The sequence below is a fragment of the Scyliorhinus canicula genome, chromosome 25 (genome assembly GCF_902713615.1).
Source record: "Scyliorhinus canicula chromosome 25, sScyCan1.1, whole genome shotgun sequence".
NCBI lineage: Eukaryota > Metazoa > Chordata > Chondrichthyes > Carcharhiniformes > Scyliorhinidae > Scyliorhinus > Scyliorhinus canicula.
In genome coordinates, this window is record NC_052170.1 from 11,414,949 (window position 1) to 11,441,926 (window position 26,978).

The window sequence follows — 26,978 nt, forward strand, 5'->3', positions numbered from 1 at the left end:
ACATGCAATTGGCAAGAAGCAATTTGGCAGAATATCATTGACGAACCCATTTTGATTTTACAAATTCTCCCGCTGTACATTCAGTAATCGAGTCAAACCCCCACAGATGCCGTCTGACATACTATGTCGCCTTAATTCAGCAGTCATGTTAATCTTGTGTTTCTTTGGTTATAATTGCAAAACGTGTGCAGTTGGATTTGTTTCACTGTGTGTTATGACATGTGCCTGATGCTGTGTATCTGCTATTGCTGTCTCTCTCTCTCTGTCTATCTCTCCCTCTCTTCAAATAAAGGCTACTGTTTCATAAGTACTAACATCCGCCCTTCCTTCCGTCTCCCTTTCCTTCACAGACTGGACAATTTACTTAACATGGCCTACGGCGTGAAGAGGTAATTAATGCTCCAAAACAAAGGGTTAGAATGTAATGTTCGCCCAGTCAAATGTACAGGACTGCAAAAGTTTACGTTGATCTTTAGAATAGTGGCTATCTGGTATTGTGTAAGTGTTTGGCAACAGGCACCATTTTTAATTATTATCAGTTATTTTAATTGCCGCATGCTAAACCCATCCTTTCTTCATCTTCCTGAAACTTTTTGCCTCCTGAAGATATTTATCTAAATCCCTTTCGAAGGTCACAATTGAATCTGTTTCTGGATACTGTGTTCTAAATCTCAACCACTCCGTGAATATGTTTGCTTTGCGATATATTTGTGCCCCCTTGTCTTGGCATTCACTCCACTGCGTCTTTCACCTTCGATCGGTGACTCTTCTTCACCCATCAGTTCCGACTCCTTCACTCCCTACTTGCAAATTCCTTTCAGCCGCTGGTGTTATGTTTAATTGGAATTTGCTGTTGGTCGAATCAGAAAGGTATTACGTACTCCTTTCCATGCCGCTCCCCCCCCCCCCCCCCAACCAAACCCTCCACCAAAGCTGACCCAACAATTATGGGCTTAAAGGGAAAATGTTAACAGTTGTGGTAAAATGCTTAATCGCTGAGAGTGGTACAACACTGTGCTGACATAAGCGTAGGGGTGGCAGGGTGGCACAGTGGTTAGCACTGCTGCCTCACAGCGGCAGGAACACGGGTTCAATGCCGGCCATGGGTCTGTGTGGTGTCTGCACGTTCGCCCCGTGTCTGCATGGGTTTCCTCCGGGTGCTAGCACTGTGGCTTCACAGCGCCAGGGTCCCAGGTTCGATTCCCTGCTGGGTCACTGTCTGCGCGGAGTCTGCACGTTCTCCCCGTGTCTGCGTGGGTTTCCTCCGGGTGCTCCGGTTTCCTGCCACAGTCCAAAGACGTCCGGGTTAGGTGGATTGGCCGTGATAAACTGCCCCTTAGTGTCTTAAAAGGTTAGGTGGGGTTACGGGGTTAGGATGGAGGCTTGGACTTAAGTAGGGTGCTCTTTCAAAGGCCGGTGTAGACTCAATGCATCGAATCGCCTCTTTCTGCACTGTAAATTCTATAATCTAAGATCAATGATTGGGAAGTTGTGCTTCAAGCTAAATGGAAGCTCAATTAAACTGGAAGGCCAACTACCCTTTTCAGAGAAGCTTAGAACAAGCTACTCTCTGTAACACCATACCCGCTCTGGTCCCTCTGACTTCCCCTCATACCCCAATCGCAACCTGCTATCTTAAACAGCTGGGCCCTACCCTAAATAGGCAGACTAGTCCTTATTGGAGATCACAGATTCCCACCCTGGACAGAGAAGGCAGGCTTTCCTTTCAATTGGAGTTTGATGAACCCTTTCTGTCTCCCCAAGGCGATGGCAAATGGGTCTGCCCTGGCGCGATACACGGCACAGTCCCTTCGAAAAGCCCAGTGCATATTCCACAGGTTGTGAACTCACGAGATCGATAGCCCCAATTCTACCAGCTGGATATTGCGGCTAGCCCCAATTTTCTGTGGTAAATTCCAAGCATTTGTGGATCATTTTGTAATCAAAGCACAGAACTTTGGGCGAACAAAGCCATTCGGCCCCTCAAACAGAGCCTATCTACTCATATTCCCACCTCTCCATGTCCTATTCACATTCACGTTGGCGTCCCATTTTTTATTTTGAATGATGGTATGACCTCTCCTTGCAATCCCCCTGCGAATAACTAGCCGTGTGAAGAGGCGTCCTCTAACTTGCACCCTCCTTATTCCGATAAAAGAAGGACTGAAATGTCTGTAAACGTTCAGCGCTGCTTCGCCCGTCGATGGGAAGGGTCCAAAAGCATTGACCCTTAAATAACGTAGTGGAGAAGGAGGCCACTCGGCCCATCATGCTCGCACCAACTCTTTGGAAGAGCCAGCCGGTTAGGTTCATCTGCCTACTCATTTTCCCATGGTTATCCCAAATCTTTCCTGCCTTATAAATCGATCCAATTACCCTCTGGGAAGTTGCAATTGAATCTGTTTCCCACCACCCAGCGATGGATTCCAGATCTCAACAACTGATCGGGTTGGGGTGGGGTGGGGTGGGGTTGGTTTCTCATCTGACCCAAAGCCAACTCTCTTCAATCTCAGTTTGGACAACCCACCTGCCACAGGAAACGGTTCCCCCCCCCCCCACCCCTCCCCTTAGCTACCCTCTCGAAAACCCCTCACAATATGGACTCTCGATTCGATCTCTCCCTCGACCTGTTCTGCTCCACAAAAGGAAAGATTGACCCCAGCTTCCTTGTGACTGGCCTCATCACTTTGACAGATGTTAACAGTTACCCACCTGAGGGTAAACATTTACATGATCACATCGGACAGGAATGACTGGATTGCTCTTTATCCGAGCCAGGTGTCTCAAGTCTCTTTTTTGTTCCTCCACCCAAACAAATACGAACTACATCTTTTTTTTGGGCATGGCAACATGTTGTCATTTGTTTCAATGCCTGGTCTGCCAACAGCTTTCAATTTTGTCGGGCAGCACGATGGTACAGTGGTTAGCACTGCTGCCTCACGGCGCCAAGGTCCCAGGTTCGATCCCGGCTCTGGGTCACTGTCCGTGTGGAGTTTGCACATTCTCCCTGTGTTTGCGTGGGTTTTGCCCCCACACCCTAAAGATGTGCAGGGTAGGTGGATTGGCCACGCTAAATTGCCCCTTAATTGGAAAAAATGATTTGGGTACACTAAATTTTTTTTTTTTAAAGATTTCAATTTTGTTTTGCCTTCCTCCTCTCCTTTATCCGCTAGGCCCAGATTTTACTGAAGCGCCCACACTATTTTATTTGACTAGTTCATTAGTCTGCAGCTTCATTCGCAGACTGTTCCCCCACCCCCACCCCCTGCCCATTGCATGCCCATTCTGCTTCTCCTTGAGCATGCCTACTCATTTTTAAGATGATAGATTGTATCAATGTGCTGGGAAAATGTTGTCCGGGTTGAACCCCAACTGGCTCCATGTTGACAGATTGGGTAGAAGTGCTCTTAGCTGAGTATGTTTCTTTGAGGACACCAATACAGACAAATTGTGAGTGGTGATGATGTTGTCCATGGGTGTGGTGGGAGGGGTGAGGTGGGGGTGAGGTATGGTGGGGCGCAAGGAAGAACTATTTTGAGCAACGCATCATAAACCACAAAATCAAACCTGTGCAAAGCCTCAATATTACCTGCCACTGTCTTACGTCCTTCCAACACATTCCAACGTGAACTATTTGACAGTATGTTTATGGGTGGCATGGCAGCAGTGGTTAGCACTGCTGTCTCACATTCGCAGGGACCCGGGCTCGATTTCGGCTTTGGCCGACTTTCTGTGTGGAGTTTGCACTCCCTCCCCATGTCTTGCGTGGGCGGGAGCTCCTGTTTACTGCCACAGTCCAAAGAGGTTAGGTGGATTGGCCTTGCTATATTGCCCCTAATGCCCAAAGATATGCATGATAGGTTGTGTTATGAGGATAGGGTAGGGGAGTGGGCCTAGGTAGGGTGCTCTTTAGGTGGCATGGTGCAGCCTTGAAGGGCTGAATGGCCTCCTTCTGCACCGGAGGGATTCTATGATTCAATGTACAACTGGAACTTGAAGTCTGGCTATTTTCCATTTCTGGAAGAACATACTCTTGGAATCTTAATTGGCGAGAGCAGTTTATCTAGTCATTATTTGTCGCACCTCCACGGGACTATTTTGTGCCACGTTACTGTGACTGCTGTCCTGAAGATAATTTGTGGTGGAATGGTTGTGCTAACCCTGAGAATGGTGATAGGGTTTAATATCGGGGCAGGCTCTTTGATTCAGTGTGGGTCCGCGGGCGCAGCTCCAGTTTCTGAGTGGATAGGGTTTGGATTCAAGGTCCACTCCGGGTAATTGAGCACAAAATTCAGACTGACCCTCGAAGGCAGTGCCCTGGTTTCCAAGGCTGCTGTCCAAGGTGCTGACTAGCAGCCTCCAGGTAGAAGCGAAATATCCGTTTTTAAGGAAGAACTGGGGAGTCCTCCCATCCAATGTTTACCCTCGGCCAACATCAATCAGGAAAAACAGGATTGCGAGGGAGTTTCCACAACGCCCCACCCCCCACCCCGACATGTTCTGCAAAGACAGACGCAACTCGACACCAATAGCTGTCTGTGGCATCTTTCTTTAAATAAGTTTAGAGTACCCAATTCATTTTTCCAATTAAGGGGCAATTTAGTGTGGCCAATCCACCTACCCTGCACATCCTTGGGTTGTGGGGGTGAGACCCACGCAAACACAGAGAGAATGTGCAAACGCCACACGGACAGTGACCCAGAGCCAGGATCGAACCTGGGACCTGGGGTCTGCAGCATCTTGCGCTTCTCGCTCGCCCATCCCAACACCCGGGACGGTGCCACGGGAAGGGGAGGGGTGGCCTTCGGCAGGATCGGAAGACCCCACCAGCGGGGAAGGGTCAGAGAATCCCGCCCATTATCTGGCCCTTTTCAAATTGCTGGGATCCTGCTGTGCGCAAGTTGGCTGCCGCGTTTCCTACATCACAGCTGTGACTGTGCCTCAGGATAAATACTTGATTGGCTGTCGAAGCACTTTGGGACATCTGGCAGTCATCAGCAGGACTGAATGACAATCACCTTCTGATCAAGAGTCACTCTTTTGGGGATTTAGCGGGGGGGGGGGGCGATTTGAATGGAGAGATACCCTTTCTACCATCAACCCTCTCCATTTACCCAGTCTGGGACCCGGCAGCGATACATGCTGGCTTCCCTGCTACCCTGGAAGCTGACTTGCTGTCGAGCCAACAAGTCCTGGAGTGGGACCTGAAGCCAAGGCTTTCGGCCTCCCGAGACGGGGGTGGAGGGGGGCGCCCCACCCAACTGGCGCAGTTCCCTTTCAGTGGTGGATTCGACATTGAGTCTGCAGACCTTGGGGGTTCAGCTAATACGAAGAGCTTCATTCAGGAGACGTTAACACTACAGGCTGCGCTGTTTGACTGGTTTAGCACAGTGGGTTAAATAGCTGGCTTGTAAAGCAGAGTAAGGCCAGCAGCATGGGTTCAGTTCCCGTACCAGACTCCCTGAACAGGCGCCGGAATGTGGTGACTAGGGGCTTTTCACAGTAACTTCATTTGAAGGCTACTTGTGACAATAAGCGATTTTCATTTTCATTTCATTTCATTTCTCCGGCCCTTCCCGCCAGGGGGACGTTCCGGTTCCAGAACAGGTCAGCCGCACAAAAAAGCCGTGGACGTCAGTGGGGGGAAGCGCAAAATGCCGCCAATGACCGTGAGGTGGTGGTGAAGGGTTGGGTGAGGTGGGGGTGAGTTATGGAGGGACGCAAGGAAGAACTATTTTGAGCAACGCATCATAAACCACAAAAACAAAGTTGTGCAAAGCCTCAATACTATCTGCCACTGTCTTACGTCCTTCCAACACATTCCAACGTGAACTATTTGAAAGCATGTTTATAGGTGGCCTGGCAGCAGTGGTTAGCACTGCTGTCTCGCATTGACAGGGACCCGGGCTCAATTTCAGCTTTGGGTGACTCTCTGTGTGGAGTTTGCACTCCCTCCCCATGTCTTGCGTGGGCGGGAGCTCCTGTTTACTGCCGCAGTCCAAAGACGTGCAGGTTAGGTGGATTGGCCTGGCTATATTATCCCTAATGTCCAAAGATGTGCAAGATAGGTTGCGTTATGGGGATAGGGTAGGGGAGTGGGCCTAGGTAGGGTGCTCTTTCAGTGAGATGCTGCAGCCTTGAAGGGCTGAATGGCCTCCTTCTACACCGGAGGGATTCTATGATTCAATGTACAACTGGGACTTGAAGTCCGGCTATTTTCCATTTCTGGCAGAACATACTCTTGGAATCTTAATTGGCGAGAGCAGTTTATCTAGTCGTTATTTGTCGCACCTCCGTAGGGACTATTTTGTGCCACGTTACTCTGACTACTCTCCTGAAAATAATTTGTGGTGGAATGGTTGTGGTTACCCTGAGAATGGTGATAGGGTTTAATATCGGGGCAGGCTCTTTGATTCAGTGTGGGTCCGCGGGTGGAGCTCCAGTTTCTGAGTGGATAGGGTTTGGGTTCAAGGTCCACTCCGGGAAATTGAGCACAAAATTCAGACTGACCCTCGAAGGCAGTGCCCTGATTCCAAGGCTGCTGTCCAAGGTGCTGACTAGCAGCCTCCCGGTAGAAGCGGAATATCCGTTTTGAAGGAAGAACTGGGGAGTCCTCCCGTCCAATATTTACCCTCGGCCAACATCAATCATGAAAAACAGGATTGCGAGGGAGTTTCCACAACGCCCCACCCCCCAGTCCGACATGTTCTGCAGTGGCAGACGCAACTCGACACCAAGAGCTGTCTGTGGCATCTTTCTTTAAATAAGTTTAGAGTACCCAATTCATTTTTTCCAATTAAGGGGCAATTTAGCATGGCCAATCCACCTACCCTGCACATCTTTGGATTGTGGGGGTGAGACCCACACAAATACGGGGAGAATGTGCAAACTCCACACGGACAGTGACCCAGAGCCGGGATCGAACCTGGGACCTGGGGTCTGCAGCATCTTGCGCTTCTCGCTCGCCCATCCCAACACCCGGGAAGCTGCCACGGGAAGGGGAGGGGTGGCCTTCAGCAGGATCGGAAGACCCCACCAGCGGGGAAGGGTCAGAGAATCGCGCCCATTATCTGGCCCTTTTCAAATTGCTGGGATCCTGCTGTGCGCAAGTTGACTGCCGCGTTTCCTACATCACAGCTGTGACTGTGCCTCAGGATAAATACTTGATTGGCTATAGAAGCACTTTGGGACATCTGGCAGTCATCAGCAGGACTGAATGACAATCACCTTCAGATCAAGCGTCACTTTTTTGGGGATTTAGCGGGGGGGGCAGTTTGAATGGAGAGATACCCATTTTACCAGCAACCCTCCCCATTTATCCAGGCTGGGACCCGGCAGCGATACATGCTGGCTTCCCTGCTACCCTGGAAGCTGACTTGCTGTCAAGGCAACAAGTCCTGGAGTGGGGCCTGAAGCCAAGGCTTTCGGCCTCCCGAGATGGCGATGGGGGGTTCCCCACCCAACTGGCGCAGTTCCCTTTCAGTGGTGGATTCGACATTGAGTCTGCAAACCTTGGGGGTTCAGCTAATACAAAAAGCTTCATTCAGGAGACGTTAACACTACAGGCTGCGCTGTTTGACTGGTTTAGCACAATGGGTTAAATAGCTGGCTTGCAAAGCAGAGTAAGGCCAGCAGCATGGGTTCAATTCCCGTACCAGCCTCCCCGAACAGGCGCCGGAACATGGCAACTAGGGGCTTTTCCCAGTCACTTCATTTGAAGGCTACTTGTGACAATAAGCGATTTTCATTTTCATTTCATTTCATTTCTCCGGCCCTTCCCGCCAGGGGGACGTTCTGGTTCCAGAACAGGTGAGCCGCACAAAAAAGCCGTGGACGTCAGTGGGGGGAAATGCAAGATCCCGCTGACGACCGTGAGGTGGGGGTGAAGGGTTGGGTTACGTGGGGGTGAGGTATGATGAGGCGCAAGGAAGAACTATTTTGAGCAACGCATCATAAACCACAAATACAAAGTTGGGCAAAGCCTCAATACTACCTGCCACTGTCTTACGTCCTTCCAACACGTTCCAGCGTGAACTATTTGATAGCATGTTTTGCGGGTGGCATGGCAGCAGTGGTTAGCACTGCTGTCTCGCATTCGCAGGGACCCAGGCTCGATTTCGGCTTTGAGTGACTTTCTGTGTGGAGTTTGCACTCCCTCCCCGTGTCTTGCATGGGCGGGGGCTCCTGTTTACTGCCGCAGTCCAAAGACGTGCGGGTTAGGTGGATTGGCGATGCTATATTGCCCCAATGTCCAAAGATATGCAAGATAGGTTGCGTTATGGGGATAGGGTAGGGGAGTGGGCCTAGGTAGGGTGCTCATTCGGTGGGATGGCGCAGCCTTGAAGGGCTGAATGGCCTCCTTCTGCACCGGAGCGATTCTATGATTCAATGTACAACTGGAACTTGAAGTCCGGCTATTTTCCATTTCTGGAAGAACATACTCTTGGAATCTTATTTGGCGAGAGCAGTTTATCTAGTCGTTATTTGTCGCACCTCCGTAGGGACTATTTTGTGCCACGTTACTGTGACTGCTGTCCTGAAGATAATTTGTGGTGGAGTGGTTGTGGTTACCCTGAGAATGGTGATAGGGTTTAATATCGGGGCAGGCTCTTTGATTCAGTGTGGGTCCATGGGCGCAGCTCCAGTTTCTGAGTGGATAGGGTTTGGGTTCAAGGTCCACTCCGGGAAATTGAGCACAAAATTCAGACTGACCCTCGAAGGCAGTGCCCTGATTCCAAGGCTGCTGTCCAAGGTGCTGACTAGCAGCCTCCCGGTAGAAGCGGAATATCCGTTTTGAAGGAAGAACTGGGGAGTCCTCCCGTCCAATATTTACCCTCGGCCAACATCAATCATGAAAAACGGGATTGCGAGGCAGTTTCCACAACGCCCCACCCCCCAGTCCGACATGTTCTGCAAAGACAGACGCAACTCGACATCAATAGCTGTCTGTGGCATCTTTCTTTAAATAAGTTTAGAGTACCCAATTCATTTTTTCCAATTAAGGGGCAATTTAGCGTGGCCAATCCACCTACCCTGCACATCTTTGGGTTGTGGGGGAGAGACCCACGCAAACACGGGGAGAATGTGCAAACTCCACACGGACAGTGACCCAGAGCCGGGATCGAACCTGGGACCTGGGGTCTGCAGCATCTTGCGCTTCTCGCTCGCCCATCCCAACACCCAGGAAGGTGCCACGGGAAGGGGAGGGGTGGCCTTCGGCAGGATCGGAAGACCCCACCAGCGGGGAAGGGTTAGAGAATCCCGCCCATTATCTGGCCCTTTTCAAATTGCTGGGATCCTGCTGTGCGCAAGTTGGCTGCCGTATTTCCGACATCACAGCTGTGACTGTGCCTCAGGATAAATACTTGATTGGCTGTAGAAGCACTTTGGGACATCTGGCAGTCATCAGCAGGACTGTATGACAATCACCTTCGGATCAAGAGTCACTCTTTTGGGGATTTAGCGGAGGGGGCTCGGTTTGAATGGAGAGATACCCTTTCTACCATCAACCCTCTCCATTTACCCAGTCTGGGACCCGGCAGCGATACATGCTGGCTTCCCTGCTACCCTGGAAGCTGACGCTGTCGAGCCAACAAGTCCTGGAGTGGGGCCTGAAGCCAAGGCTTTCGGCCTCCCGAGATGGCGATGGGGGGTTCCCCACCCAACTGGCGTAGTTCCCTTTCAGTGGTGGATTCGACATTGAGTCTGCAGACCTTGGGGGTTCAGCTAATACGAAAAGCTTCATTCAGGAGACGTTAAAACTACAGGCTGCACTGTTTGACTGGTTTAGCACCGTGGGCTAAATAGCTGGCTTGCAAAGCAGAGTAAGGCCAGCAGCATGGGTTCAATTCCCGTACCAGCCTCCACGAACAGGCGCCGGAACGTGGCAACTAGGGGCTTTTCACAGTCACTTCATTTGAAGGCTACTTGTGACAATAAGCGATTTTCATTTTCATTTCATTTCATTTCTCCGGCCCTTCCCGCCAGGGGGACGTTCTGGTTCCAGAACAGGTGAGCCGCACAAAAAAGCCATGGACGTCAGTGGGGGGAAACGCAAGATCCCGCTGACGACCGTGAGGTGGGGGTGAAGGGTTGGGTTACGTGGGGGTGAGGTATGGTGAGGCGCAAGGAAGAACTATTTTGAGCAACGCATTATAAACCACAAAAACAAAGTTGTGCAAAGCCTCAATACTACCTGCCACTGTCTTACGTCCTTCCAACACATTCCAATGTGAACTATTTGAAAGCATGTTTATAGGTGGCCTGGCAGCAGTGGTTAGCACTGCTGTCTCGCATTGACAGGGACCCGGGCTCGATTTCGGCTTTGGGTGACTTTCTGTGTGGAGTTTGCACTCCCTCCCCGTGTCTTGCGTGGGCGGGAGCTCCTGTTTACTGCTACAGTCCAAAGAGGTTAGGTGGATTGGCCTTGCTATATTGCCCCTAATGCCCAAGATATGCAAGATAGGTTGCGTTATGAGGATAGGGTAGGGGAGTGGGCCTAGGTAGGGTGCTCATTCGGTGGTATGGTGCAGCCTTGAAGGGCTGATTGGCCTCCTTCTGCACCGGAGGGATTCTATGATTCAATGTACAACTGGAACTTGAAGTCCGGCTATTTTCCATTTCTGGCAGAACATACTCTTGGAATCTTAATTGGCGAGAGCAGTTTATCTAGTCGTTATTTGTCGCACCTCCACGGGACTATTTTGTGCCACGTTACTGTGACTGCTGTCCTGAAGATAATTTGTGGTGGAATGGTTGTGGTTACCCTGAGAATGGTGATAGGGTTTAATATCGGGGCAGGCTCTTTGATTCAGTGTGGGTCCGCGGGTGGAGCTCCAGTTTCTGAGTGGATAGGGTTTGGGTTCAAGGTCCACTCCGGGAAATTGAGCACAAAATTCAGACTGACCCTCGAAGGCAGTGCCCTGGTTTCCAAGGCTGCTGTCCAAGGTGCTGACTAGCAGCCTCCAGGTAGAAGCAAAATATTCGTTTTTAAGGAAGAACAGGGGAGTCCTCCCGTCCAATATTTACCCTCGGCCAACATCAATCAGGAAAAACAGGATTGCAAGGGAGTTTCCACAACGCCCCACCCCCCAGTCCGACATGTTCGGCGATGGCAGACGCAACCCGACACCAATAGCTGTCTGTGGCATCTTTTTTAAAATAAGTTTAGAGTACCCAATTCATTTTTTCCAATTAAGGGGCAATTTAGCGTGGCCAATCCACCTACCCTGCACATCTTTGGGTTGTAGGGGTGAGACCCACGCAAACACGGGGAGAATGTGCAAACTCCACACGGACAGTGACCCAGAGCCGGGATTAAACCTGGGACCTGGGGTCTGCAGCATCTTGCGCTTCTCGCTCGCCCATCCCAACACCCAGGAAGGTGCCACGGGAAGGGGAGGGGTGGCCTTCGGCAGGATCGGAAGGCCCCACCAGCGGGGAAGGGTCAGAGAATCCCGCCCATTATCTGGCCCTTTTCAAATTGCTGGGATCCTGCTGTGCGCAAGTTGGCTGCCGTATTTCCTACATCACAGCTGTGACTGTGCCTCAGGATAAATACTTGATTGGCTGTAGAAGCACTTTGGGACATCTGGCAGTCATCAGCAGGACTGAATGACAATCACCTTCTGATCAAGAGTCACTCTTTTGGGGATTTAGCGGAGGGGGGTCGGTTTGAATGGAGAGATACCCTTTCTACCATCAACCCTCTCCATTTACCCAGTCTGGGTCCCGGCAGCGATACATGCTGGCTTCCCTGCTACCCTGGAAGCTGACGCTGTCGAGCCAACAAGTCCTGGAGTGGGGCCCTGAAGCCAAGGCTTTCGGCCTCCCAAGACGGGGGTGGAGGGGGGTTCCCCACCCAACTGGCTCAGTTCCCTTTCTGTGGTGGATTCGACATTGAGTCTGCAGACCTTGGGGGTTCAGCTAATACGAAAAGCTTCATTCAGGAGACGTTAACACTACAGGCCGCGCTGTTTGACTGGTTTAGCACAGTGGGCTAAATAGCTGGCTTGCAAAGCAGAGTAAGGCCAGCAGCATGGGTTCAATTCGCGTACCAGCCTCCCCAAACAGGCGCCGGAACGTGGCAACTAGGGGCTTTTCACAGTCACTTCATTTGAAGGCTACTTGTGACAATAAGCGATTTTCATTTTCATTCCATTTCATTTCTCCGGCCCTTCCCGCCAGGGGGACGTTCTGGTTCCAGAACCGGTCAGCCGCACAAAAAAGCCATGGACGTCAGTGGGGGGAAATGCAAGATCCCGCTGACGACCGTGAGGTGGGGGTGAAGGGTTGGGTTACGTGGGGGTGAGGTATGGTGAGGCGCAAGGAAGAACTATTTTGAGCAACGCATCATAAACCACAAAAACAAAGTTGTGCAAAGCCTCAATACTACCTGCCACTGTCTTACGTCCTTCCAACACATTCCAACGTGAACTATTTGAAAGCATGTTTATAGGTGGCCTGGCAGCAGTGGTTAGCACTACTGTCTCGCATTGACAGGGACCCGGGCTCGATTTCGGCTTTGGGTGACTTTCTGTGTGGAGTTTGCACTCCCTCCCCGTGCCTTGCGTGGGCGGGTGCTCCTGTTTACTCCCACAGTCCAAAGACGTGCAGGTTAGGTGGATTGGCCTTGCTATATTATCCTAATGTCCAAAGATGTGCATGATAGGTTGTGTTATGGGGATAGGGTAGGGGAGTGGGCCTAGGTAGGGTGCTCTTTGGGTGGGATGGTGCAGCCTTGAAGGGCTGATTGGCCTCCTTCTGCACCGGAGGGATTCTATGATTCAATGTACAACTGGAACTTGAAGTCCGGCTATTTTCCATTTCTGGCAGAACATACTCTTGGAATCTTAATTGGCGAGAGCAGTTTATCTAGTCGTTATTTGTCGCACCTCCACGGGACTATTTTCTGCCACGTTACTGTGACTGCTGTCCTGAAGATAATTTGTGGTGGAATGGTTGTGGTTATCCTGAGAATGGTGATAGGGTTTAATATCGGGGCAGGCTCTTTGATTCAGTGTGGGTCCATGAGCGCAGCTCCAGTTTCTGAGTGGATAGGGTTTGGGGTCAAGGTCTACTCCGGGTAATTGAGCACAAAATTCAGACTGACCCTCGAAGGCAGTGCCCTGGTTTCCAAGGCTGCTGTCCAAGGTGCTGACTAGCAGCCTTCAGGTAGAAGCAAAATATCCGTTTTGAAGGAAGAACTGGGGAGTCCTCCCGTCCAATGTTTACCCTCGGCCAACATCAATCAGGAAAAACAGGATTGCGAGGGAGTTTCCACAAAACCCCAGCCCCCACCCCAACATGTTCTGCGATGGCATACGCAACCCGACACCAATAGCTGTCTGTGGCATCTTTTTAAAAATAAATTTAGAGTACCCAATTCATTTTTCCAATTAAGGGGCAATTTAGTGTGGCCAATCCACCTACCCTGCACATCCTTGGGTTGTAGGGGTGAGACCCACGCAAACACGGGGAGAATGTGCAAACTCCACACGGACAGTGACCCAGAGCCGGGATCGAACCTGGGACCTGGGGTCTGCAGCATCTTGCGCTTCTCGCTCGCCCATCCCAACACCCGGGAAGGTACCACGGGAAGGGGAGGGGTGGCCTTCGGCAGGATCGGAAGACCTCACCAGCGGGGAAGGGTCAGAGAATCCCGCCCATTATCTGGCCCTTTTCAAATTGCTGGGATCCTGCTGTGCGCAAGTTGGCTGCCACGTTTCCTACATCACAGCTGTGACTGTGCCTCAGGATAAATATTTGATTGGCTGTCGAAGCACTTTGGGACATCTGGCAGTCATCAGCAGGACTGAATGACAATCACCTTCTGATCAAGCGTCACTCTTTTGGGGATTTAGCGGAGGGGACGGGTTTTGAATGGAGAGATACCCTTTCTACCATCAACCCTCTCGATTTATCCAGGCTGGGACCCGGCAGCGATACATGCTGGCTTCCCTGCTACCCTGGAAGCTGACGCTGTCGAGCCAACAAGTCCTGGAGTGGGGCCTGAAGCCAAGGCTTTCGGCCTCCCGAGATGGCAATGCGGGGGTTCCCCACCCGAGTGGCGCAGTTCCCTTTCCTGTGGTGGATTCGACATTGAGTCTGCAGACCTTGGGAGTTCAGCTAGTACGAAGAGCTTCATTCGGGAGACGTTAACACTACAGGCTGCGCTGTTTGACTGCCTGTTGCCCGCGCAAACGGCCGGTGAGGTCGCGCAATCGTTCTCTTAAAGTGCACTCCCTCCCCGTTCAGCTGGAAGGCTGTGAGGAACCACTCAAACCATTATGAACACACAACACCTTCTTCCCAGTGTGCCAATGTGGTTTATAGAAAGAAAGACCAAGCATTGCAGACAACGTGTTGTCGAAATGCAACATCGACTCCTTGCTTTTGTATTTGTTGGCCTTTATTTGCCGAGTCCGGAAAGCCATTTGCCTTTTTGGCCCGTGCATGCCGGATGATCAATTTATCTGTCGTCATCGTCAGTCCACTCCATTGAGAAACATAAACCCTTACATTCGGCTGCACAGAATCTGGCTCAATACGGCGGATATGAAACGTGTGGATTGGTGGAGGTGTGGCACCCGCCATGTTGTTGGGGCGGGAGCAGGGGGGAAGCCGAACTTCCACAATCCAAGCCAGGCTGTTATGGCATTGTCATTCGTGGGATCTTGCTGTGCGCCGATTGGCGTTTCCCACACCGCCACGGAGACGACGCTTCGCAAATACCTCACCGTCTGCAAAGCGCCTCGGGCCGCCCTTGACGCCATGTGAGATGCTGCGCGAAGCCAGCAATTTCTCCGGTCCTTCCCTGCCAGGGGGAACGTTCTGGTTCCAGGACAGGTGAGCCGCGGAAAAAAGCCGTGGACGTCCGTAGGGGGGGAAGCGCAAGATCCCGCCGACGAGCCATCTCCGGCATCGAAAACACGCCGTGGCGGAGGAGGGGGCAGATAACCCCGCCATTTTTTTCTCTCTCAATCAAAGCCCTTCTCCGTGTTTTTCATCCTCCAACTGATCGTGAAAGACTTATGCATAAATGTTGGGATTGTTACACTCTCGTGCATTTGAAAACCATGGATCGGAACTGTACAACTTAAAGGCACTTTTTGCGTGCTTTTAGTGACCATTTGGTTAATTTCATGTTTGTACTTTCCAATCATGTCCTTTGGCTCTCGTTGCCAAGTACAACCAATTTAGATTTGCCGTGCGTGAAGAGTTAAGGTTAAGTCTGGAATAAATGTCAATCCAGCCTGTGACCCATTAAATGCTTCATATTTCATTGTGGAAGACCCCTGTCTGTTGCGCCATTTCCATTTTCCATGTTGGGTAAACGGATGGTCTTGTTCGGCAAGGTTTGGGAATCGGAAACGTTGGGCACAGTTTTCCCGGCTGGGCGAAGGCGGGTTCCACAAAGAGCCAGTGGGAAAAACACACCCCTTCAAATTGACCGCGTCCGGGACCCTGACAGGTCCGAGCACTCCTTGTGGCTTTCCCTAAAGCGGGAACATTCGCTTTATACACTTTTATTAAATCGATAATCAGTAACTTAAACGAATGGGGGGTTGGGGGGTGGCAACAGCCCCTGGTGGGGCACTGTAACTCAAATAGAACGTCAAAAGGAAAATTAATGAATTCAAATTAAAATGTTATTAGGGCGGGTGGGGGTGGGGGGGGGGGGGTTGATGGTGCACCCCAGCCCCCGCAGCGCCCACCGGTCGCGGAAGGCTGGAAGCGTGCCGATGTTCCCTCTCCAAGGTCACCCGGTCAATGTAGCCACAGTAGAGGGGCAGACAGTCGGGTCGGACGACCCCCTCGGCCGGGTCTCTCTTTATATGTACTCGGGGTGCTTAAATAATCAATGCTTTTCACCTGTGTATCCTTAACCTTGATACTGCAATGAACATAACAGTCACATCCCCCCGCCACGCGCCATCTGGCAGGAAAGTAATTGACGTGATTAAAAAAGGCATTTTGGAGCCTTTTTAAACTTGAATCGCTTCTTTTCCCAACAGCGCAGGCCCTCTTCCCTGCATCTGCACAGCAGGAGGAGTTACTTCAATGACTGACAAGCTGGAAAGCCTCCGATCATTAGGACTAAAGACCCTCCCACCAACGGATAGGTGAGAGGCTGCCGTGCCAAGCACCTCTCTCAGTGAGTGCTTCCACTGTTTGGCGGGTGATCGCCAACATCCCGGGGGACGCGTCACCTGTCGAGCACCTCGCTGACCTTCGGCTGCACTCCTCTGCTGCCAACCTTTGACCCCCCAGCACGGGGGAAGCTGCACCTACCCCTTCTGACAAGGGTGAGGAACAAAAGGCCATACGTAAGCCAACAGCTCCACCAGTATGGGCAGCACGGTGGCGCAGCGGTTATCACTGCTGCCTCACAGCACCAGGGACCCGGGTTCGATTCCTGGCTTGGGTCACGTTCTGCCCGTGTCTGCGTGGGTTTCCTCCGGGTGCTCCGTATTTTCTCCCACAGTCCAAAGATGTGCAGATTGGGTGGATTGGCCGTGATAAATTGCCTCTTAAGTGTCCAAAAGGTTAGTTGGGGTTACTGGGTTACGGGGATAGGGTGGCTTAGGTAGGGTGTTCTTTTGGATGGTCGGTGCAGACTCGATGGGCCGAATGGCCTCCTTCTGCACTGTAGTGATTCAATGATTCTGGCAAGAGCACCAGAATCGTCAGCTATCGTCCCCTCTGCCACCTGCACCCCCCACCCCCCCCCAACAAGGCAGATGGAGTGGAACACAAGATCCAGCAGGAAGGAGGCTCAGACCCTGATACAGGGTCTACAGACGGGCATCGGAACAGGAGTAGGCCATTCGGCCCATCGAGTCTGCTCCGCCATTCAGTACGACCATGGCAAATCGGGACACTCTAATGTATTTTCCCACCCACTATCCCACGATCGGCTCTCCTGAGAGGTGCGAGCACTGTAGTGCCCCTCAGTCTCGCACAGGTGGTCACCCATATCTGCGCTTGCTTCCTCGCTGGGTGGGAGAGCCTGTCACCTTGCTCCTGTCCTTGGGAGAGCTCACCTCACTCCGGATCCTCGGATCGCACAGCAGGGCGCCCAACACGAGCAAGAAAACCCCAGAGAGCAGTATTCCCGCAGCTTTAAATATCCCAAGAGCGGGTGAGCCCTTGCAATCCATCCTGTAGTCCCATGAATTAGAAATCCTACCTTTTTGGGCGACGCAGTGGTTTAGCACTGCTTCTTTAATCTTCTTTTTCTTTTAAATATAGTGTACTCAATTCATTATTCCAATTCAGGGGCAATTTGGCGTGGCCAGTCCACCTACCCTGCACATCTTTGGGTTGTGGGGGTGAAACCCACGCAGACACGGGGAGAATGTGCCAACTCCACACGGACAGTGACCCAGAGCCGGGATCAAACCCGGGACCTCGGCACCGTGAGGCAGCAGCGCTAACCCACTGTGCCACCGTGTTGCCCTGTGGTTAGCACTGCTGCCTCATGGCGCCGAGAACTCGTCTTCGATCCTGGCCCTGGGTCACTGTCCGTGTGGAGTCTGCACGTTCTCCCCATGTCTGCGTGGGTTTCCTCCGGGCGCTCCGGTTTCCTCCCACAGTCCAAAGACGTGCAGGTTAGGTGGATTGGCCGTGATAAATTGCACCTTAGTGTCTAAAGGTTTCGATGGGGTTACCGAGAAGAGTGGGCTTACGTCGGGCCATCTTTCCAAAGGCCAGTGCAGACTCGATGGGCCGAATGGTCTCCTTCTGCACTGTAGGTATGATTCTCCCCATTTCTAAGTGGGGTTCACCCACAACCCAAAGATGTGCAGGGTCGGTGGATTGGCCACGCTAAATTGCCCCTTTAAAAAATAAATAAATAAGAAATAAATCCGCCCTTCGACAGAACAAGTTACAGCATCCGCTTGGCGCTGGGATGGGGACCATTGCTCTGGGTACAAACAAGAGCTGAATTCAAATTTTATTTTCTTCAAATATTTTTATTCAAGGCATTTTCAAATTATTCACAAAGCGCAGAACACATTTAGAGCTGAGTTCAGGGGTATTGGCAATCTTGCTTCCTGCGTTACATAGATCTGCAGCTCAGCTCTGAACAATGCTGAATCATCTGTTATTAACATGGACAGAGTGAAGACGCTATTCTGTAAAAGGACTTACCGTGATATTTTCTCCTGCATTCAGCCATAAATAGATTGCTCTCAAACTGTTTTATCAGTGTCGCAGGCCGGTGAGTCATACTCTGATTTTTTTTTCCCCCCCCCTATTAACTCAGGCGTCCTTGAGCTTCTATTGTCTCCCTCCTGCTCCATTGTCTCGCTGCTGTGGTCCTCCCCTCACCCACCCACTTCTGTTTCGGATGAGTCAATCACTGGCGATCAGTCCGATTATAGACCTGCGGCGCCTGTAATCCTCTCTCAGTAAAATGACACAAGTCGGGTTTGAGCGTTCCTCCCAGAAGCCAGTCAATCGGGGCTCGAGTGGACTAGCATGGTTCGGATGGGCCCAATGGCCTGCTCTTGCGCTGTACGATCTTTCCACTCTGCGGTAACGGCCTGATCAGCGGCAACTGCAATTAGCCGTTGTGTTCTGCTGCTTCGGATAACACAGGCTGCTACTTGATGCAGTCTTAACTAAAGGATGCTCCAGACTCTGAAATGAGTTCAACGTGTTTATTGAACTATTAGCACAGTTCTCAAATGAGTTCGACTCTCTGCTAATCTAACTGCAGTAACTCCGTCTAACTGTACCAGCTTGCTCTAAGCCATGTGCTGGGGTGTGATGCTGCTGATCAACCCTTGTCTAACTCTCTAGATGTCTTGTCTGTGGAAAGAGGTCGGGTGTGAGTGCCTCATCCCTTTTATAGTGTTTATGTCATGCCCCCTTGTGGTGATGCCACCTCTGAGTGTCCTGACTGCCCATTGGTTGTGTCCTATTCTGAGTGTTCATTGGTTGCATGTTTGCATATCATGACAGCCGCAATGGTTCAGTCCTTCGTTCCAGGGATCCACTATCTCTGAAAAGCATTTGCTTTTATGCAACAACCTCTTACGTATCACAGACACTCTCGGTGCAGAGTGCAGACGATGGATTTGAAGGCTGCAGATACGCAAAAGTATCCAACTTCAATGGAGTTCTTCATTTTCGAAGTATGTTGCCACACAGATTGGTTTCCACCATTGTGCCCCCAACAGCTCAATGCTGCTGGCCCAAACAATTACTTCTGAACACTGGAATGCTCTCTCTTTCTCCCGTACAAGAACCACTAGATTGTTGTTCGACCCATCAGCAATACTGCTGTCTCCAGCCTCCTTTACCCTATCTCCATGTCAACCTCAACTCTCCTCCACTGCATAATTAATACGGCTCCCCTGAACCCTCCAAAAATAGACCCGGGGGATGGAGGCCACCATTTTCTTTTATTCCTTCAAAGGGATGTGGGTGTCACTGGCTGGGCCAGCATGTGTTACCCTATCCCTAATTGCCCTCAGGAAGGTGGTGGTGAGCGGCCTTCCTAAACCGCTGCAGTCCCTGAGGTGTAGGTACACCCCCAGTGCTGTTAGGGAGGGAAGTCCAGGATTTTGACCCAGCGACAGTGAAGGAACGGCCGATACATTTCCAAGTCAGGGCGGTCTGTGGCTCGGAGGGGAAGTTCCGTGTGATGGTGTTCCCATAGGTCTGGGGCCCTCGCCCCTCTACGTGGTAGAGATGTGGGGTTGGACGGTTCTGTCAAAAGAGCCTCGGTGAATTACAGCAATGCTTCTTGTTTTTGTTTACTCATCGCCAGCATTTATTGCCCATCCCTGGGGGCACTGAAGAGTTTGCAGGTGGGTCCAGAGTCACATGTAGGCCAGATCGGGTAAAGACGGCAGATTTCCTTCCCTAAAGGACATTAATGAACCAGATGGCAGGATTTGAACCCCGGGTCTCCAGACCATTAAACTGGGTCTTTGCAATACTAGATCAGCGATAATACCACTACGCCACTGCCTGCCCAAGATGGCTTAGATGTTTCACACGGCTGCTACTGTGCGTCGGTGGTGACAGGAGGGAAGGTTTATGGTGGTGGTTGATTGTTTTGACCTGGATGGTGTCGAGCAACTTAAGGGCCATTGGAGCAAGTGGAGAGTATTCCATCATCCTCCTGACTTGTGCCTTGTAGATGGTGGACGGACTTTGGGGAGTCAGGACGTGAGTCACTCTCTGCAGAATTCACAGCCCCTGATCTGGTTTTGTAGCCTCAGCATTCATGGGGCTAGTCCAGTTCAGTGGATAACCCGCAGGCTATTGATCGTGGGGAATTCAGCCATTCGACGTCGAGGGAGACGGTTAGATTCTCTCCTGTTGAGGATGATGACCATTGTCTAGCATGAATGTTGCTTCGACTTACCTGCTCAAACCTGAGTGTTGTCCGATGTTAGGGGGCAGCACGGTAGCACAGTGGTTAGCACAGTTGCTTCACAGCTCCAGAGTCCCTGGTTCCATTTCCGGCTTGGGTCACTGTCTGCACGGTGTCTGCACATTCTCCCCGTGTCTGCGTGGGTTTCCTCCGGACAGTCCAAAGATGTGCAGGTTAGGTGGCTTGGCCACGATAAATTGCTCTGAGAGTCCAAAAAAAAAGGTGAGGTGGGGTTACTGGGTTACGGGGATAGTGTGGAGGCATGGGCTTAAGCAGGGTGCTCTTTCCAAGGGCCACTGCAGACTCGATGGGCCTTCTGCACTGTACATTCTCTGAAAAGCTCACTCATCCAGACTAGAAAATATACCTCCTTCAATCACATTCTGAAACTCGAAGCTTGAAGGAAGATGTTTGTTCGTCCACCACCCAACCTTGGACTGCTGTATTTACTTATCACTCTTTGTGCCTATCTTTAAATGCTCTTGAACCAGTTTTAACTCGATGTCAACAGTCCTGGTTTACCTTGTAGCAATGCTCTGGATTTATCTGCATCATTTAAAATCACGTACACTTCTACAATATTCCCCCTCAGTTGCCTTTGATCTTGGCTACTCACTCCGGGTTCTTCAATCTTGCATCTTCAATTTAATCCTTCGATGCCAGAGATCAGTTTTGCCGCTGTGCCCAGCGTCGGTTTCATGGTTTAATGACTGGCCAGTAGTTAAGGTATTGCAGACACCGAACACTGAACAGTTCTGGCAATGATGTCTTCCAGCTTGTACTCAACTGATCTGGCAATATCATTCAGCATTCTGCTTATTGTTCTCCACGGCGATTAGCATTTCGGCTGCTGAACCTTCCGTGGCACCTAGATGTTTCACGTCGTTTTATCTGTTCCCCTCCTCTTTCAGCATTCAATGGCACCAATTTTCCCTCCCTGTTGTCGCATTTTAGATGCGTTTGGCCTTGAATATCCTACGACTCTGCTTTGCACTCGTGTGCATTTTGCCTACTTCCTTTGCAAATTCTCGACATGTAAAACACTTCCCATCCTTACCCAGCCCCCAGCATTTTTGCTTCGCGTTTCCAAAACCCAATCATATAACCCCCCACAGCGCAGAAGGAGGCCATTCGGCCCATCAAGTCTGCACCGACCGTCCGAAAGAACACCCCCCCACCTAGGCCCCATCCCTGCCCTATTCCCCCACCCCCAACTAGCTTTTGGACACTAAGGGGCAATTTTAGCACGGCCAGTTCACCTAACCCGCACATCTTTGGACTGTGGGAGGAAACCGGAGCACCTGGAGGAAACCCACGCAGGCACGGGAAGAACGTGCAGACTCCGCACAGACAGTCACCCGAGGCCGGAATCGAACCCGGGCCCTTGGCGCTGTGAGGCAGTAGTGCTAACCATTGTGTCACCGTGACCATGCCGACCATTCCAATAGGGAGCGAGCAGGAAAGGCTCTGTGATGTCCTGAGATTGTGAAAGATGCTATATAACTGCAAGCTTATGTTTCTCCATCGAATCAAGTACATGAAATGGTCTATACAGTACTAATAAAACTGGCAACCACCACATCTGGTCTACACTAATAAAGCTATCAACCACCACAACATCTAAGTTATCCGCCAAGACGCACACCTCTGAATTTGGATATATACCATCTGATCTTTCATTGTCGCTGTGTCAAAAGCCTGAAACTCCTTGCAAAGACGAGCAGTGATAGCACCTTTGCCACATGAATTGTAGAAGGCCCACCACCAAACCTTCTCTGGGATAACTATGGATTCCCACTTGATTGGCAACCCATCCACAAACATTCAAACCCTCCACCACCGGTGCACAGTAGCAGCCGTGTGCACCATCTACAAGATGCACTGCAGCAACTCACCAAGGTTCCTTAGGCAGCACCTTCCAAACCCACGACCACTACCATCTAGAAGGACAAGAGCAGCAGATCATAGAATCATAAAATCCTTACAGTGCGGAAGGAGGCCATTCAGCCCATCGAGTCTGCTCCGACCCTTGGAAAGAGCACCCTACCTAGGCCTATGCCCACACCCTATCACCCGTTACCCACCTCACCTTTTGAATTCTATGGGGAAATTTATCATGGCCAATCCACCTAACCTGCACATCTTTGGACTGTGGGAGGAAACCGGAAGACCGGAGGAAACCCATGCAGAAATGGGGAGAACGTGCAAACTCCGCACAGACAGTCACCCGAGGCTGGAATTGAACCCCGGTCCCTGGCGATGTGAGGTAGCAGTGCTGACCACTGTGCCACCCTAAGATACCTGGGATCACCACCACCTGGAAGTTCCCCTTCCAAGCCGCACACCATCCTGACTCGGAAATATATTGTCCGTTCCTTCGCTGACACTGGGTCAAAATCCTGGAACTCGCTCCCTAGCAGCACTGTGGGTGTACCTACTCCACATGGACTGCAGCGATTTAAGAAGGTAGCTATCGCCAATAAATGCTGCCTAGCCAATGAAGCCCAGGTCCCTTGAACGAATAAATAGAAAAATGTTGGCCTTGCTCGCAATGCTTATTTCTCAAGAATATTTTTGTGGGTTAATTTTAAATGCTGGTTTGAATTTTCTTCTGGTTAAATGTGGCACATTGGTTAAATGGGCGGCATTGCCAGAGATACCACATGTTGGACGAGATACCAAGCTTGTGTCATAGAATCATGGAATCCCTACAGTGCAGAAGGAGGCCGTTCGGCCCATTGAGTCTGCACTGACCCTCTGAAAGAACATCCTACCCAGGGCCATGCCAACCACCCTATCCCCGTAACCCCACCTAACCTTTTGGACACTAAGGGGCAATTATCATGGCCAATCCACCTAACCTGCACATCTTTGGACTGTGGGGGGGAAACCGGAGCACCCGGAGGAAACCCACCCAGACACAGGGGGAACGTTGAACCATGAACGTTCACCTATTAAACAACAACAGCTGAAATTCAAAACTATCTGATGGATGTAGAGCACTTTGAAACATCTTGAGATGCAAAATATTTCAATTAAAACAACAATATCTAAATAATGGTGTACCCCACGGAGCGTGCGACCGAATAAATATGAGAAAAGGATAGATATTTATCTCATTCTTACCCTTTTGGACATTTAACAAATTAATCTTGCTCATGATTTGCATTTAAACACAAAGTTATACGCAACACAGCCCATGGAGCAGTTTCGACATTCTTAAGAAAAATTAGTTTTCGCCCCAAACAAGTGCACCGAGGTTAAAGTTTTATTGTAATACAAGGCTTGTTGCAGCTCACTGAAATTTCATATTGATCCCTGTATGTTCAGAGAGAACTTTAAGTGCCTCCTGCGAATTGAATTTCGTTTGCTATCTCATCACGGTAGCACAGTGGTTAGCACTGTTGCTTCACAGCTCACAGGTCGATTGCCGGCTTGGGTCACTGTCTGTGCGGAGTCTGCACGTTCTCCCCGTGTCTAAGTGGGTTTCCTCCGGGTGCTCCGGTTCCCTCCCACAAGTCCCGAAAGACGTGCTTGTTAGGTGAAATGGACATTCTGAATTCTCCCTCTGTGTACCCGAACAGGCGCCGGAATGTGGCGACTGGGGGATTTTCACAGGAACTTCATTACAGTGTGAATGTAAGCCTACTTAATAATAATAATAATCTTTATTATTGTCACAAGTAGGCTTACATTCACACTGCAATTAAGTTACTGTGAAAAGCCCCTAATCGTTCGGGTACACGGGGGTAAATTCAGAATTCTCAGCTGGTACGGGAATTGAACCCGCGCTGCTGGCCTTGTTCTGCATCACAGACCAGCTGTCTAGCTCACTGAGCTAAACCAGCCTAAAGATTATTATTATTTATCAAACATATCTTGGGATCGCTGGGATTTTATGCTTGGTGTATCAGTTCTCCAGAGGAGCTCTTCATGGAGTTTTCAGCTTGATGTTCCTGACTGGAGCCATTAGATGGGCTCGAAGTCTATTCCCCTTTGCCCAATCCATCAGGATTGAGACAGGTGGGATGACCATCTCTGCTTGTTCGGAATAACAATGGGACAAGGGTTTTAACAGGTCCCCAGTGTGGTTCTTAGTGAGCCCACCGTCCAAAATTACTTTATTGTCGCTCTGTGCCTTCAAGGGATTGCCGCATGGCATCCCCAGGAAGAAAGTGTGTCATGCGATCCAGTTTTAGTTTCACTTTTGCTTTCGGCAGAGCACACACGCACAGCTCTGCTGCTGGTAAATTTAAGCTTTCTGTCGGTGCATGATGGTTCACCGGTGCTTAGAACTACTAAACCAGGGGTGGGCAAACTACGGCCCGTGGGCCGCATGCGGCCCGCCAAAGGTCTTTATGCGGCCCACCAAGTCATTAAAAAAAAAAAGATTTAAAAATTTTTTTTTTTTAATTTTTTATTATTTTTTTTAAGGTTAATGGAGGGGCTGTTGGGTTACTTACTGGTATAGGGTGGATACGTTGACTTGAGTAGGGTGATCATTGCTCGGCACAACATCGAGGGCCGAAGGGCCTGTTCTGTGCTGTACTGTTCTATGTTCTATATGAGGCGCCCAGAATCATAACCGGGTGAAGTAATTATTTTACTTAATATACTATGCGGCCCTTTAAAATTGTGAATTTCTGAATGTGGCCCTTGCACGGAAAAGTTTGCCCACCCCTGTACTAAACGATCCCGCAACTTGGTTACCCAATTCCTTATGAGTGATTGGTGCTTTTTTATATCATTATAACACATGGGACAGCGATTTGCTGCTAATAGACATTGAAAGGCAGATCATCCACTTGGCACTCCAGAAACCAAACCTGCATTGAGATAGTTTCTTTCACAACCTCGAGATTATGCCAGTCAACTTTCCGGCCGAAAAGCACATTTATTTTTATGTGTTTTACTCGAAGAAGCATGAGGGTCGATCTGTGCACAGCAAGCTAATAACAAGATAGACTGTTCACGCACTAAAATAGCAAACATACTGTGGATGCTGGAATCTGAAACAAAATAGGGAGGATGCTGGAAAACTCAGCAGATCCGGGAGTATCCATAGGAACAGAGTTAACAGGCACGATTCAGCTGCCCAGTTGCGCGCGGTGCAGATCCGAGCCCCAAATCAGGCTCCGGGTGGGCCGATCGCAAGTCGCCCGGCTCGGTCCACCAGGCGCGATCTGGATCACTCCCTCGCTGGTCGAGATCCAGATCTCCGTTTGGTACAGGTGATACCGTGGCAATCCCCCAGGCACTTGGGCACCGTGGCACTGCCAGCCTGGCACCCTGGCAGTCTTACCCTGGCAATTTTGGACACTAAGGAGCAATTTAGCATGACCAATCCACCTAAACTGCACATCTTTGGACTGTGGGAGGAAACCGGAGCACCCGGAGGAAACCCACGCACACAGGGGGAGAACGTGCAGACTCCACAGGTGCCAGGTTGGCACTGCCAGGGGCCAAACCCAGGAGGGGACCTTGACTGATGGGGTGGTGAAGGGGGGGTTCACGAGGGTCCTCCCCAAGGTTAGGGTGGTGAGATAGAGTCAAAAAAGCATGGGAGACCTGAAAGGAGGGGGGGGGGGGGGGGTGAAGAATGTAGCTGCTGGGCAAGATGGTGCGCCGATCACTGGAAAGGAGCCTTTCCTGCTGGCTGGCTTCAACAGGACATTCCTCGAAGAAACTCCCCGAGGCCAAAAAAAAAAGGCAACGTACCATTGGATATCGGCGCGCTTCTCGGTGATGGACCCCACTGAACCCACCATTCAGCGGACATTAACCTGAGTCCGCTGAACTGCGCCCAACGTTTCGAGCACGCGCGGCCCTCCTTCAGAACTAAAGAGAGGGGGAAATGTGAACGATATATAAGAGGGGGTCGGAAAACTGGAACACGGTGATTAATGGGAGCCGGGAGAGATTGCAATAGAGATGTAGCAAAGCTGAAGGACAAGTGACAGATGGCCCGGGGGGGGGGGGGGGGGGGGAGGAACAAAAGTTTGGCATGTTAAAAAAAAAGGCAAAGGTGGAGGAGAAGGGTCACAGTCTAAAGCTGTTGAACTCAGCGTTGACCCTTCAAGCAGTTTTTTGGGGGATGAATGTTAATCAACACCCCCCATGGGGAACTCTCCTGCTCTTCGCCAAATTGTTCCATGGGATCTTTTGCATCCGTTTGGGATGGCCCCAGCTCAACATGACATTTGGGAGGCCGCCCGTTTGACAATGCAGCACTCCCTCCGTACTGGGAGGGTCAGACTAGATTAAGTGCTCAATCCTCTCGAGTGGACCTGGAACCCAGAACCTTGTGGCTCAGAGCTGTGAGCTTCCAAGTCTGAGAGGTTCGAGGCCCGCATTATAAATATCCCGTGATTTACTTTAAATTAGATCAAACTTGGATTAGATTGATTATTAATCCATCTACCTTAAACAGTCAGGGTTTCAGGTGCTAGTGCAAGAAATGGAAAGGGGGCTGAGGTTCGACGTTGCCCCCCCCCCCCCCCTCCCCTCCCCTGGCAGTTGGGTCTTCAGTCGCGAAGATCAGCACATGGATAATCTGATTTTAAATAATTACATCAAGGTAGCG

The 26,978-nt window shown here is 50.7% G+C and overlaps 1 protein-coding gene across 14 annotated transcripts in view; it reads left to right on the forward strand.

The window, feature by feature from the left end:
* The window catches only part of LOC119957119 (ELAV-like protein 2), a 208,925-nt gene that overhangs the window by 175,542 nt on the left and 6,405 nt on the right, over positions 1-26,978 (forward strand). For 12 of the 14 annotated variants that reach the window (XM_038784821.1, XM_038784822.1, XM_038784823.1 and 9 more), the window contains 2 exons: positions 351-389; positions 16,017-16,124. In XM_038784821.1, the coding sequence (XP_038640749.1) occupies positions 351-389; positions 16,017-16,124 (147 nt within the window). The remainder of the gene's footprint in view (positions 1-350; positions 390-16,016; positions 16,125-26,978) is intronic. The other 2 variants (XM_038784835.1, XM_038784834.1) reach the window with 1 other exon arrangement.